This window comes from Arvicola amphibius, chromosome 2 (genome assembly GCF_903992535.2).
Source record: "Arvicola amphibius chromosome 2, mArvAmp1.2, whole genome shotgun sequence".
Taxonomy (NCBI): Eukaryota; Metazoa; Chordata; class Mammalia; order Rodentia; family Cricetidae; genus Arvicola; species Arvicola amphibius.
In genome coordinates, this window is record NC_052048.2 from 26,288,297 (window position 1) to 26,303,257 (window position 14,961).

General features: G+C 41.3%; 1 protein-coding gene across 1 annotated transcript in view; it reads right to left on the minus strand.

The window, feature by feature from the left end:
- Positions 1-14,961, minus strand: part of A2m (alpha-2-macroglobulin) — a 46,380-nt gene that overhangs the window by 11,654 nt on the left and 19,765 nt on the right. The window contains 9 exon segments of the mRNA XM_038319273.2: positions 70-246; positions 1,399-1,482; positions 6,388-6,439; positions 6,889-7,010; positions 7,523-7,649; positions 8,555-8,783; positions 11,496-11,622; positions 12,818-12,896; positions 13,304-13,471. Of these exon segments, the coding sequence (XP_038175201.2) occupies positions 70-246; positions 1,399-1,482; positions 6,388-6,439; positions 6,889-7,010; positions 7,523-7,649; positions 8,555-8,783; positions 11,496-11,622; positions 12,818-12,896; positions 13,304-13,471 (1,165 nt within the window).

Genomic DNA, 14,961 nt, shown 5'->3' on the forward strand with positions numbered 1-14,961 from the left:
CGTAATGATAATTAACTCAATCCAACTGACACTATGCTGCCGACTTTCAGTCCCTCATCCCGTACTCACCCATATTGAGATAGTCAATGGCCTTGTCCTTGACCTTCTGGGTCAGCTGCTGGGTTTCATTCAGATAATCCAGGACATAGATATTAGGAGCAAACAGAACCATATTCTGTTCTCCACAGCCATAGGGCATCCTAAGGAGATCCTGTGTGTTTTGCATGGCAGAACCCAATATATCTCCTAGAGAGTGGCAGAGATGGGAAATAATGAAATTTAAGATTATATCTGAAATACTGAAAAGAAATGAGTAACAAGCCACGTTAAAAAATGAATAATTTTGCAAAGGGTGCATTTCAGGGACAGAAGAATTACTGGAAACAATAAACAATTCAAAGAGGAGTAGACGTTGAAAGTATCATTTTCATGTATGTGTGTAAGTATGTTTGTATGTGTGTGTATGTATGTGTGTATGTATGTATGTGTGTATGTATGTATGTGTGTATGTGTGTATGTACGTATGTGTGTATGTACGTATCTGTGTATGTACGTATGTGTATGTATGTATTGTGTATGTATGTGTGTATGTACGTATGTGTGTGTATGTATGTGTGTGTATGTATGTGTGTATGTACGTATGTGTGTGTATGTATGTGTGTATGTGTGTATGTACGTATGTGTGTATGTATGTGTGTATCTGTGCATGTATGTATGTGTGTATGTATTGTGTATGTGTGTATGTGTGTGTGTATGTACGTATGTGTGTATGTATGTGTGTATGTGTGTATGTATGTATGTGTGTGTATGTATTGTGTATGTATGTGTGTATGTGTGTATGTATGTGTGTATGTATGTGTGTATGTATGTATGTATTTAAGACAAAGCATTGCTGTGAAACCCAGGCTGGCCACAAACTTTGTATCTCTCTGCTTCGAGCTCTCAGGTGTTGGCATTGTAGGTGCGTCTTACCACATTGTTGTTGTTTTTGTTTGCTTTGAAAAAGTATTTATAGAAAAGTAACACTGTATATGCTGAGCAGTTGTATTAATATATTTAGAAGTGTGTGTGTGTGTGTATAAAACAAAAATTTTTTAAGGCGTAATAATTTAGAAGAGAGTGCAAGGGGGTACCTGAGAGGGGTTGGAAGGGGTTTAAATTTTAATTTAAAAAGTTGAAAATTATAAAGTACAACAATTTTGCTGGGTAAATACAAATAACTTCTGTTTCTATCTTCCTATTCCTATCTATCTATCTATCTATCTATCTATCTATCTATCTATCTATCTATCATCTATTTCTACTATCTATCTCTACATATCATCTATCTATGTATATATTAATGAAAAAGAAATTCAGCAGAAGTTAACATACAAATTCCCTAAGGAGTGAACTCACCCAAAACAGTGACAGAGGCTCGGGCAGAGTCCTTGACTACGTCTGGCGGCAGCTTCAAGGTTATCTGTTCAGACACCCCAGCACCTAGGGCAAGAAGCACATCATCACCAGGAAAGGACTTTCCGCACCGTGTCTTTCAGTGACGTCGATGGCTGGGGAACTAGAATTGTGCCTTACACATAAGCTACTTCGGGAGAGTTGTTCCATTTTAAAAATGAAACAAGTTTTTGTTCTGATATTAGGGGTTTCTGGAATTTGGAGATTGTCATAATTCATCCCAAACCATCTGTTCTCCCCAGAAGTGAAGTAGCATTTCCAAAGAAGGCTCCCGGTCAGCGAGGCTGAAGCAGAGGCTCGGTTGCAGTCATCCCAAGCCTGCATGGTGTGCTCAGGACAACAGGACCTATTTTAGCGCATGCCTTCACAACTCTCTCTCAACAGTCACGAGGGGAAAATCCGGCAAACATTCGTGTGTTCAAATAAGCAAAGAAAAACTCCTTAAATAGTCCTAAATTCTACAAGTTGTGATCTTTCTTTTAGATATGAATATAGTATATTTTAATGGAAGACTTCTAAAATAGGAGTAAGAAAATGAATAGTACCTGACTCATTAACAATAAAATAAAATAGAAAAGTATATAGTTATTTCCTATGTATCCTTTTCATAAAGCTATCATCAAAATTTTTGCAAGAAAACAAATACTCTAAGCAAACCTAAAAGTAACCAAGTGGAAGAAAATACTTTGACTTGCTTAAAATAAAGTAATAACAATTAAAAGATTTTGATTTGCTTGAAATAGAGTAATAATAATTGATGGATAAATATATGCTGCCACTTCAATCTTGAGGAACATATGAAAAGGCAAATGAAAGAATTGTGGTATTTATCATCTCTTTCTCATAAAATTAATGTTGAGTTACATAAGAAGTCAGATGCCTTAGGTAAGGTTGAAAGAAAACCCAGTGTGTTCCTCAAACAATCAGAGTTACTCAACTCAGGTCAAAAAAGACAAAATACTCAAACACATGTGGTCAAATTTTAGGACAGGATTTTATAAACAAGCCCTAAACAAACAAACAAGCAAACAAACATAAAAACAAGTTCAATTTCACTTGGGGGCAAAACTGTAGAGAAAACCGGCTCCTCTCTCAGCAGCTAAAACCTGCCATTTGCTTGATGGCTAGGGGTGAACTCACATGCCGACACCCTTTCCCGTGCTGGGCTTTGGTCTGGTGTCAACTTACACAGGTTTTGTGTCTGTTGTGAGTTCATACATGCAGCTTCCCTGCTTTGTCCTCTGCTCTGCCATGACACTGTCTCCCTGTAGTCATCCGCTACCTCTGTCACTTACACTTTTTCTGTCCCCTCTTCCACAATGATCTCGGAGATTCTGGGGGGTGGTGAACTATAGATGTTCCCTTTCAGGATGAGCATTCTGTAGTCTCTCATTCCCTGCACACTGACCTGTTATGGGTCTCTGTGTTAATCGCAAATAGAATCTTCTCTGATGAGGGTTGAGGAATACATTGATCTATGGCCACAACAATAAGTCTACTTTGGGATTTTATCTCACCTGACTCAGAATGGCTAAGATTTAAAAAAAAAATGAATAATGACAAATGCTGAAAAGGATGTGGAGAGAGGACAATATTTATCTACTGCCATTAGAAAGGCAAATTGGTCCAACCACTATGGAAATCACCGTGGGTGTTCCTCCAAAAGCTAAAACTAGGTCTTTCATATGGCCTAGCTATACCAATCTTGTTTATATACTCAAAGGACTCCATAGAGTTCTACCCTAGAGATTCTTGCTCATCCATGTTCACTGATGCTCTGATATCCAGGGAATGGAGACAGCCTAGATATCCAGCTGAAGACTGGATAATGAAATGTGGTACATGTTCACAGTGCAACCTTATTAACTGTTTGAGATGAAATCCTGAAGGTAGGTGCCTGGAGTTAGAAACAGTCACTCTGACGCCGTCAAGATCCAGCAAGACAAATGACACATGCTTCCTCTCATCGGAGGACATTAGATCTGAATCTTCATAATGTATGTTTCATTTGGAATAACCAGAGACATCAATAAATGACCAAGGGGCCCTGAGGAGGGCTGTCCAAGGGAGGGGAGACAGGCTGAGCTGGTAAGGGTAAAGGGGAATAACGGAAGAGGAAGGGTTAAACTGGGTCAGAAGTGGACGGTAGGATAGAGTGTGGAGTACAGGAGAGGTAAATAACACTAAAGACCTTTCTAAAACGACCATTCCTGGGGCTCACATCAGGGAAGCTGCAGAAAGGGAAACCCGACCACCTGCAGGAGCCTAGGCAGCTGAAGGAGGTTCTAGGGCTCTCTTCTGGGGAGACCTAGCTCTTCCTGACTGCCCATTCTTCAGAAATGCATGAAATGTTATTCGGGGTAGGTTATACGTTAGGCCACAGGATCAAACAATATGAAATCACCTTTTTGTCAGTATATTATGAAATAACAACAGGGAGAATCTCGGGAAAAAAATCATGATTCTGTGCATATTATGTAGCCAGCACCCGAAGAACCAGTGTCTTGATGGAGAAATTGAGATCCAATTAAAAACATCATGGGACAAATGAAAAGGGAAACACAAAATATCCAAATCTACAAGCCACAGACAAAGCAGTTCTAAGAGGAAAATGTATTAAGTGTCCAAACCCAAACAGCAGGAAGATCTCAAGACTAATATTCTTCATTACCAATTAGAACTAGATAAGCTACCACAAACTGGTAGAAAAGATATAATTATTCAGTAACAAATAGATTATTTAGAAGGAATGGGCACATTTCTGGAGATCTGAAGTCAATCAATACTTCATCAAAAAATAGGAAATTATAACAGACCAAAAATAAATCAGAATACTGACTCGGTATTAAAATCTCCATTAAAGAAAAATCTAGAACCTAATGACTGTACTGTTGAATTCAATGAACTAGCTAACGAAATAACACCAATCTTTCTGAATCTTTCAGAAACATTAAAGAGGGAATATTTCCAAATAATTTTTGTGAGATTAGCCTTGCCTGGCAAAGGCATTATAAGAAAAGAAAATTGCAGGCCAGTGTCTTTACAAAAACAGATTTAACAACAGCCAGCAATATGACAGCAAGCTAAATTCAATGCCACATATAATGGATCATACACCATGATCAACTGGGATCAGTCCTCTGGATACAAGAGTGGTTCACCACAGGCCAGTCACTGTCACATACCACAGTGACTAAATGAGGGATGAAAGCGTTGCTGCTTCGTTGCATGGAGAAAAACAATTGGACAAAATTCAAAACACTTTCCTGATAAAAATCCCTCACCAAATTAGGTAAAGAGGAATATATCTTAACACACCAAAGGCAACACTTACTCAACAGAGAAAACTTGAAAACCTTTTCTCTATGATCTGGAACAAGATGGGACGCCCTACTTTTTCCACTTCTACTTACAGGGCTGGAATTGCCAAGAACAATCAGACACAAAAAAAGAAGAAGACGACGAGGACGAAGAAGAAGAAGAAGAAGAAGAAGAAGAAGAAGAAGAAGAAGAAGAAGAAGAAGAAGAAGAAGAAGAAGAAGAACAAGAACAAGAAGAAGAAGAACAAGAAGAAGAAGAACAAGAAGAAGAAGAAGAAGAAGAACAACAACAACAACAACAACAACAAGAACAACAAGAAGAAGAAGAACAAGAAGAAGAACAAGAAGAAGAACAAGAAAAAGAACAAGAAAAAGAACAACAACAACAAGAAGAAGACCAAAGCATAAAGAAAGATGTCAGTCACTCTGGTGTGATGATTGCAGGAAACCTCCACTCTAAAGTCATTGCAAGCAGTAAATGAACAGGGCACAAAATCAACACACAAAAATCTGTAAAAGAATTACTTTCACCTTTGCAGATTACTGTTACTGTAAGAGAAATTGAATCAGGGACTGAAGAGATGACTCAGTGGTGGCTGCTCTTCCAGAGGACCTGGAGTTGAGCCCTAATAGTGGCTCACAACCATCCCTAACTCCAGTTTTAGGGATCCAATGCCCTCTTCTTGATTCATAAATACCATGCAAGCCTGTGGCTCACAAACACACATACAGGCAAAACACTCTCACACATTAAATCAAAATAGGATTCAGGATCTAAAAGAAATCTCAATAACAATCCCGTTTGTAGTTGCTTTGGGGAAAAATGTGTAGAAATAAATTTAACTAAGATAAGAGATTTTGAAAAAGACATGCTGGGAATTATGAAACATTGAAAAAAATTAAAAATAAAACAATAATAGAAAGATATCCCATGTCCATCGATTAGAAAAATATTGTGAAAATGCTTGTACAACCCAAATCAATCTATAAATTTAATACAACTCTTTCAAAATTTCATGATTATTTTTCATAGAAATTGAAAAGACAACCTTAAAATAGATGTGGGAGCAGAAAAAAATAGCAAAGGTAATCACGGCCAAAAAGAACAGAACTCAAGGTGTTACACTGTATGTAAGTACATTACAAAACTGACATGATTTAAATCACATATTTGCATTAAAATATACATAGAGACCGCTGTAAAAGTATAGAGACATGAGAAGCGAATCCACATATGTATAGACAACTCTTTCAATGAAGAGCAAAGAATAGAGTGAGAAAAGGAGAGTCTTCAAATGTGAGTGCCAAGAGAACCAGACAGTGGTCTGAACACAAGAAGAACTGCCTCCTTGTCTTTTTGGAAGCATTCTTTGGTTAGGATGGATGTTTTTGTTTGTTTTGGATTCCCTGTCTTGGCACCCCAAGTGCTGGGATTATAGGCGCGCACCAACGCACCCTGACCACTTTAGGAACTACTTTCTAGCTCATCTGTCACACGTGCTGATGACACTTTGGGTTTTAGCCCATGGAAAATGTGAAAAAGATCTTTGAATTTCCAATATTATACAAGTCTTAGTCAAAGTGAGCTTAACTCTAGTGGTTGAGGCTTTACCGGTTGGACAATGCAAACTGTTGAATGCCACTTCATTCTCTAGACCTTCAGGCTGTAGGTAAAGAAAAGAAAAGTTAAGATAAAATGCATTGACCTTAGGGATCTGTGTGTTGTTGTTTCAGGACAGAGCTCCTTATAGTTAAGGGAAGGATTTATGCATTATATACATATATTAATAAATAAATACAAATGAGTGAAGATTAATGCAATTAATTAAAGAAAGAAAATTATGATGATAGATGATAAGTAGATAGACAGATAGGTGGATGAATGGGTGATAAATAGAGAGAGGAAAATATTGTGAAACATACGTATATTAGTGTTATGACAGTAGCTACATATTTATGTTATTATGAACCTTATTATGCACTGTGCATTATTTAACATTAGAAGAAGAAATTGAAGAGTTGAAGAGTTGAAACCCTAAAAATAGTCAGACCCCCAACTGATTCCACTCTTCTGTGACTCAGTGTGTTCTCTCAGGGAGGCAGGTTTGCTTACTTCAACCAACAGGGACTTGATGATTGTGTCTTTCTTTCCACGTTCAGGGACCACTGGTACCTCATTCCCACAACGCTTCTGAGAGTTGAGAGCCTCTGCACTCACAGTGAAATTCACATTTCCTTGCAGGAAAAAAAAAAGCCAAGTAGAGATGAGTACATTCCCCCTTCCTCCATGCTATCAAGCTCAGAATTTGCAAGGGTTTGCTTTAGATTAGTAAAAATGCGGGACCTGAAATGGCAGCAACATTCACTTGAGGCCAGTGACACTAGAGGTAGAGGTGAGGAACTGAGGGTCCCTTGCACTGTACCCTTATCTTACAAGAAAAGACTTCTTTTTGCTGTGGTTGGTGTTTTATTTTATATGTGGTGTGGGCAAGACTGGCCTTGAACTCATGAATGACCCTGACTGGCCTTGAACTCCTGATTGACCCTGGTTGGCCTTGAACTCATGGTTGACCCTGTCTCAGCCTTCTAAGGGCTGGCCCAAAGGTGTGCACCAGTAAACCTGGCAGTGTTTGGCATTCTGGAATACAAGTCAAAGAAAAAAAGTCCTCCTGCATGGGGGTCTTTGTCTGGGAAAAGGAGCACGGCTTCCGCTGTGACTCCTGATCCTCTGGGACTCCTTGGCTCACCTAATGACTTTGGAGTTACTACCCAGGACACAGTGTGACGCTCGTTCAAACAGATGCAGTGAGACTTTTGCTCCTTCTCCACAGGGGCAGTTAGGAAATCAGGAGACGCCTCCAGCTGCACAGCAACCTAGAAACACACAAGAAGCAAAATTAAAGATAGGGAGACCAACTTTAAACTGAAGCATACCTGGAGATGGTTAGACTTCATGTTGCCTGACATCAACGAGGCAGATAAAGACGTGGGGCTGTGCTGCCTTCATTAGCACCTCACAGATGAACCTCAGCCCTTGGAGGATTGCTTGGTCTTATAGGGTGGAGCCAGAAGAAAGATAAGGAAGGGCTGTTGCCTGGGTGAGCGCTCTTTCTGGGACTCATGTGTGACTACTCCCCAGCTCAGTCACTACATAAAAGTCTTTAAGTAGTTCTGGTTTGGGCAGAGGCAAGATGTACAAGACAGCTTTTTAAATGAAACTATGTATAATGAGCGCACTAAGAACTAACATGTAAGAAGAGAGAAGCTGAATGCACAAACTCTAAAACATGAGACGGGGTAGGGCGATGCTTGCTGGGGTCAGAAATCTTTCTACTGTACAAACGACTTGACCTTAAAGGATTGTGATCAATGTCAGAAACTTGTCTTTATTGGTTGATTCTTAGAGATATCCATTTTCATAGCCTATGAACACGTGCATGATAGTTTTTTCTATTGACCATATTTGTAGACAAGACATAGGTTTACTTGTTTTTTTTTTTTTAAAAAAAAAAAAAAACTTTTTGGTATTTATAAGAATACAACTTTCATCCAGGTGGCGCACGCCTTTAATCCCAGCACTTGGGAGGAAGAGGCAGGTGGATCTCTGTGAGTTCAAGGCCAACCTAGTTTACAGAGCTAGTTCCAGGACAGGCATCAAAGCGACATAGTGAAACCCTGTCTCAAAAAACAAAACAAAAACAAACAAAAGCAAAACAAAAGAAAAAGAATGTAACTTTCTTTTAATCTGTTTATGCTTAATTGAGAAAATAAATCTCTACCCGGATGCACTTTTGGAGGTAGTTCAGCACCGTGGCCTTGAGCGTGAAGGTTTCTCCACGGATCACAGAGTAGGGCATCGTGAGCTCCACGAAGAAGGGCTGGAAGGCTTGGAAAGACACCACAGGAGAGAGGCCAAGGCCAGTGTCATTGGACAGGCAGAGGGCTCCGGCCTTCCACTCAGTGATGGTGTCAGGGGCCGTCAGTTCCTTTTCAGTTTTTCCTGTTGAGCTGCGGGCGGGAGAAAGATGTGAAGTGAAGGAGGTGAGAGGCTACATAAATCCCCTTTGGAAAGAGAGCCCTGCAAATGATTCTGTGGCCATAATCTAAATGCACTCAATAGAAATATTGGTAATTGAAGAGCGACGCCAAGTCTTCCTGTGGGGAAATGGTGAGATTTTCTTCTGTCTTCAATTAAGTCCATTTTACAATTACCTCCTGATAACTAGATCTAATCTCTTACAGAAAAACATAATTATAGACTGTGCATGGATTGATATTTTTCTCAATTTCTGTTATAAAACCTGATCCCACTAGGGTGGGTCTACAGATCTCACTTCTGCCACTACTGTGTTTGTTTGGCCAGAAATATTCTAAGCTTGACTTTTCTTGCTTATCAGTAGAGGAGCATATTGTTTTTTTTTAATATGTATGGTACTTGCTTACATTTGTTCTTTATGCTCCTATTTTTAGAATCTTATAATTTAAATCTTCTAGAAAGTCTTGCTTCTGACTCAAAAGATATAGGTAACACGGTAACTTCTCCCCAAAACAGGAATGGAGCTTACAAGTGGGAACTGAAAAATGAAGTAAGAGTTTTTAGTTTCTCCTAGAAGAGACTCATTAAGCCTCATTGCCCTCTGAGAGTTGGTCTCCTCATTAGCTAACTGTAGAGAAGGGGAGGTCTCCCAGAAGACTGAGAAAAACCTGGATAGAAAGGTGGGCACTTCCTACTACTTTACCCCAGGCTTTTGCTTCAGTGACAAAATTAGCTCCTGGCTTCTCCTGGAAGGAATTTGTCAGTGCAGCAGGCATCTCAGCTTTTGTAGTTCTCTCCATGGGTCTGGTCTGCCTCCTAAATCACCCATCTCGGGAGAGGAATGGCGCTTGCATTCTCAAGACCTCTGACTCCATGGAGAACAAAGAGAACATGTGCCACGGATGTGTGCTTGTGACCAGTGCCTTTCTCCCAGGGCTCAGCACAAAGAGAGCAGGTGACAAGCATCCAGCTCCTGGCTGTGGCCTGGAATAACTTTAGCCACACTCATTGACACTGTTTTCTCTAGGGGTCAGGCCTTTAATGAACTCATAGTCTTCTGGGAACCCAAACAGCTGCATGGGCCTTTTCTACTGCTCCTTCTGCTGTTCTGGATGGCTCCAGACATAGAGCAAAGTGTCCCAAACAGCTCGCCTGTCTCTGGAAGCAAGAGGACAAGGTTGGCCCCTGGACATAGGGACTGAAAGGATGAATAGAAACATGTGCAATATGATCAACAGTGGAGCCATTGTCACAGACCTCGGCTTTGCACGGTGTGAACCCAGTTCCTGGGCTCTCCAAGAATAATGAAGGATTGGTACAAACAGTTAACATGCAAACGATTTCTAGCCATGTCTCGGCGGGCCAGTTTCTATCTCATGTGTGTCAAGGAGCTGACAGATCCTGGCAACTGTTAAGTTCCTGGTGACTACAATGACAAGTAGGTGGTGCGAATGAGCACAAAGATCCGAGAAGCATCTAGAATCTCTGGCTTGGCTGACTGGTGAGGTGCCTCTTAAATACTGGGAGATCCTAATATCTCACGTTCAACCAAAGCCACAATGTGCAGACAGATTCCATGAAGTAATAATAAACTTGAAAAACCATCAACCAAACAGACCTATCTAGAACTTTCAGGGACAATAACAGGCACACAGTGGGTACTCTCCAGGGTAGATCACAGGCTGGGTCAAGAAACAAGTCTCAACAATGTTAAAAAGCACAAAACAATTTTGTGTATCTTTTCTGACGAGGTTGCTTCATTCCTCAATTGCCCTAATTTAAAGGAAGAATTAATATCAGCCTTTTAAGGACATTAAAAAATGGAAATAGAGACCAACCTCAATCAGATAGCCAAGCTGGATGAGACGCCCACAAGAAAATCAGTCTGTAAGCCAATATCTTAAATAAACCAAGACACAATCCCTAATAGAATAATAGCTAACTAAGCCCCATGGGACATTAAAGAGATGATGCGGTGAGCACAGAATGAGAAACAGTGTCATCAGTGTGGCACACCACATTAGCTGATGACAGTCGAACCCATTATCTTAACAGGTACAGAGCAAAAAGCCAACATCCCTTCCTGATGGTACAGACAGGAATTCTCTCCAGGTAACACAGACTATTTCTGGGAGCCCCAGACACTGTACCCAGTGGAGCAAACCTGAAAGCTCTGCCTATAATATCCAGCACAAGACCAGGAGCCCCTTCCCACTCTTGTTCAACCGAGTACTGTCGAGAATAATTCATTAGAGGGGGAAGAGAAGTCAAGAGTATCCAAGCTGGAAACGACGAAGATCATTCCTGTTTACAGATTAGCTGGTCCCAAATGAAGAAAATCTCAAATGTTCATTAAAAAAAAACCTAATCAATAATCAATAAACTCAACGATGCTGTTCGGTACAAAATCAATATATGAAAGTATGTTTGCACTTCTAGACCAGTAAGAAGCTATCTGGAAAATAAATAAAGATCATGATGCCATTTATGATAAAATAAATACTTAGAAATCAATTTAACCTAGGAGGCTTTACATCGCTCAACTGTAGGGATGCCGCCACAGTGAAAGTGAGACACGTGTTACACAGTCCTCAAAAGATACATTAAGAAGGGAAAACCCACTACAGTTGAAAAACTGTCATGGCTCTATATTTCTGCATCTTACATAAAAATAAGTTACTTACTCCACAACCACCAAATCCCAGATCCATGTCTCAGGGAAGTATTTCCGTATAATCTCCTTGGGAGACTCAGAAGCCTTTAGGAAATTCTCCTTGGGGCTTTGGCTTAAGAGCTGATATGCAACTGGTCCTGTGGTAGGAGAGAGGAGATAGGGGCAATAAATGCCAAGAATGAGGTCAGGAGATGTTGTGTTACCAAAGCGCCACCACAGAAAGATCGGGAAAAACATATCGACAATCAGGAGGGCTTCTCAGAGGAAGAGGCATTTCATCTGAATTCTGAGGCATTAGAACAAACTGAACCAGGGGAAGAAAATCCCAAGCATGGGATAAAAAAAGCAAGGCAGAAAGCCTTGGATTGTATACAAAAGGACGGGAGGGCCTTCTGGAATCCCAGGAAGCTACTGCCCATTGTGCCCCACGAAGAGACCTAGGGTGCCAGGGGGTGGGGTGTGTAGAAGCCTAGGTTGCCGTTGACATGTTCGTCTGTGGGAGCAAATTAAAAAAATGTGGTAGCGGTTTTGAAAAAGAGTTTATGGCAATGGAGGAAGCAGGGCTAGAAAAAGCTCTGTACTCCATAGTGAGTCCGAATGTCAGTCCGCTCTCCCATACCGTGAACATGACAGCCACTCCCTTCAGAGAAATGTATGCAGAGGGACATACTGATAGACAGTAGATACACAGGCAGATCATACATCTATATTGCCTATAATAATAAAGGAGTCTACAATTCATAAATAAAGACATCCGATTCTCTGTAGTAAATGTCTCACAGAAAAGGAATTCTCATGGAATGTTTCCCTAGACTTTTCCTTTTCTCCATACTTAATATGGTCAGTCATTAGTTAACAATTTAATACTAAACCCATGCTGCCAACTGTGACTCAGCAAAGACCCAGCTGGCATCCCCCAGCACAGCGAAGAGTCTTCGCTGATACTTTAGGGCCGTGGAGCAACGTCTTTGCTTGACTGAGAGAAGGCAGCCTGCTTAGCTGAGCTTCTGGGCACCATCCCTTTTCCTTCCGCCCCCTCATCTCCATCGGCAAAGACAGAGAGGTTTCCTGGCTCCTCAGAGCCCTTCCTTTCTTTACTTTGTGCCTGCGTTGGATCTGCACTTCTCTTAGGCCGCTGGAGACAATCGGGCCTCCCGTGCTCTGCACTTCGCGGGGGGGGGGGGGGGGGCGGGCGACAATATTTGACTTGAGCTTATATCGTTGAACATTATGCAATGGACTCCATACATCTGAATCATGTCTTTTGTTAATTTTGATCACATTTTGTTTTTAAAAATTTATGTCGTTTGCTTCAATGTTTTTGGCACTAACCTTCTCTGCTGTTTCCGGACCATCTACAGACCTTGGGTTTACGGATATCTGAGTTGGTGAATACCTTCAACCCCATGTCCTACAAAGGAGATGATCAGCTGATCAGTGCACAGCCATACACACGTCCTTCCATCTGAATTAAACTTCCCATGTGTGTATTTAAAGCAGGAACATTAGCACGCTCGTGGGAACATTAGCACGTTCATGGTTGCTGATTTGGTCCCTTAACACCCCCCCACCCACGACAGTCATGATTTTATATGTGATACTTAGAAATATCACAAAACAATAAATTTCAATAAAAGAAAACATTAGTCATTAAAATTGGTCCTGAAGTCGCTGCATTCGGCAGATCTGCTCCTGTTGGTCAGCTCAGAGAGGTCACTTGGCTCCTTTATTCTGTTAGTTTCAACAGTGACAAGAAGACACTTTTCCACACAGGATACTTTAAGAGCCCTCGAGCTGTCTCTAAGGTAAGGAGCTTACCTTTAGGAAGCTATACATGTCCTCCTCATTTGTATTCTGCACTGGGGAATAGAGGATGCCATTAATGTAGACATTGCTATGCTTGATACAGTCTTTGCTGTCTTCTTCCTCCAGATTCGCACCCTCAGGGAAGCCAGTGAGGTCTTTCACTGGGAGCAGATCATAAATCTGCAGAAATACAAGCAGGCAGGGCTAGCTTGATGTGGCTTTTTATTCAAACAGAACAGAACACAAAACCAAGAGCATCCGTACCAACTTTCCCTCGAGCACTGAGATGTGCCTTCATATGGAGAGACAGAGTTGTGCTGTGGGTGGCACAACATTCTGGGGAGAAGGCATGAAGTGACATTTCTGTCGCCACCTTGTAGTTAGCAACAGACTCTGCACAGAACGAAGGGCACATATCCCAGACAGAACAAGGACTGTAAACATCTTCCGTTGTGGGAGGGAACAGAGACAAAATGCTCCGGGTATTCACGCAGTCCCTAGGGCTGACCTCTGACCTTCTGGACACAACGCCTTCAATCCATTCAGGGGAGACAAGTAAAACAGACAGCCAGTGCTGAGAGATGACGGGTGTGCTTTCAAGGAGAAGAGACCGTGGCCAGGAAAGACTGGCCTGGGAGTGTGTGGTGATCCTCACAAGCCACGCCTCCCCAACCCCGCCCCTGCAACTTACTTCCCCTGCTTTGATTTTTCTCCCAAACATAGATGGTCCATTTCAGTTACAAGAATGTAAATTCTGTAGGACACAAATATCTGAATTTTCATAGCTCCCAACTAGGTCCCAGCATTTACACAGCCCGAGAACACAGTAGGTGTTAAGAGCATGCTCAGTGGACGACCACCAGGTGAAACTATTTTATTAGGAAAATACTAACAAAGGCCTGAAAGGAGCTCATGTCCTGTTACAAAGGCCCAAACGCTCCTTCTTCACAATTATAGACGCACTAGCTGTCTACTCTCTGGGTCCATTAGCGCTGCTGGCCTTTCAGAGCTCTGACAAACACAAAAATCACATCACACATACACAAACCAGGGCTATTGTTCTGTTTATTCAAATGCACTTAACATGTCCTTTAAATATATATTTTAACACTTTCTATTAAAATACCACTTGAAAAGACCAAGCAGCGTGGACTGACGAGATGGTTCAGCGGGTATGTTTGCCACACAAACGCGAGGACCCGAGTTCAGTCCCCAGAGCACACTGTGCAAGGGCAGAGTTGACACTGGAAAGTTGTTCTCAACCTGTGATCTACGCTGTAGCGTTCACACATCCACACATGTCATAAACACACAGCAATGACATAAAGTAAAAATTAAAGACCAAGAAGTTATATTTTCTTCTACTTCTACTTCCTTTTTAAAATCTTGTTTGCTAGTTTGTTTGTTTGGGACAGGGTCTCTCTAAATAGTCTTAGTTGTCCTGGAATTTGCTGTGTAGACCAGGCTGACCTTGAACTCAAACAGATCCTCCTGGCTTTGTCTCCTGAGTGCTGAGATTAAAGGGGCATACCACACTGTCCTTTTTAAAGTGTGTGTGTGTGTGTGTGTGTGTGTCTATGTGTGTGTCCGTGTTTGTCAGTGTCTGTATCTGTGTCTGCGTGGAAGGCAGAGAGCAGCCTGTGGGAGTGATTCTGTCCTTCCACCATGCG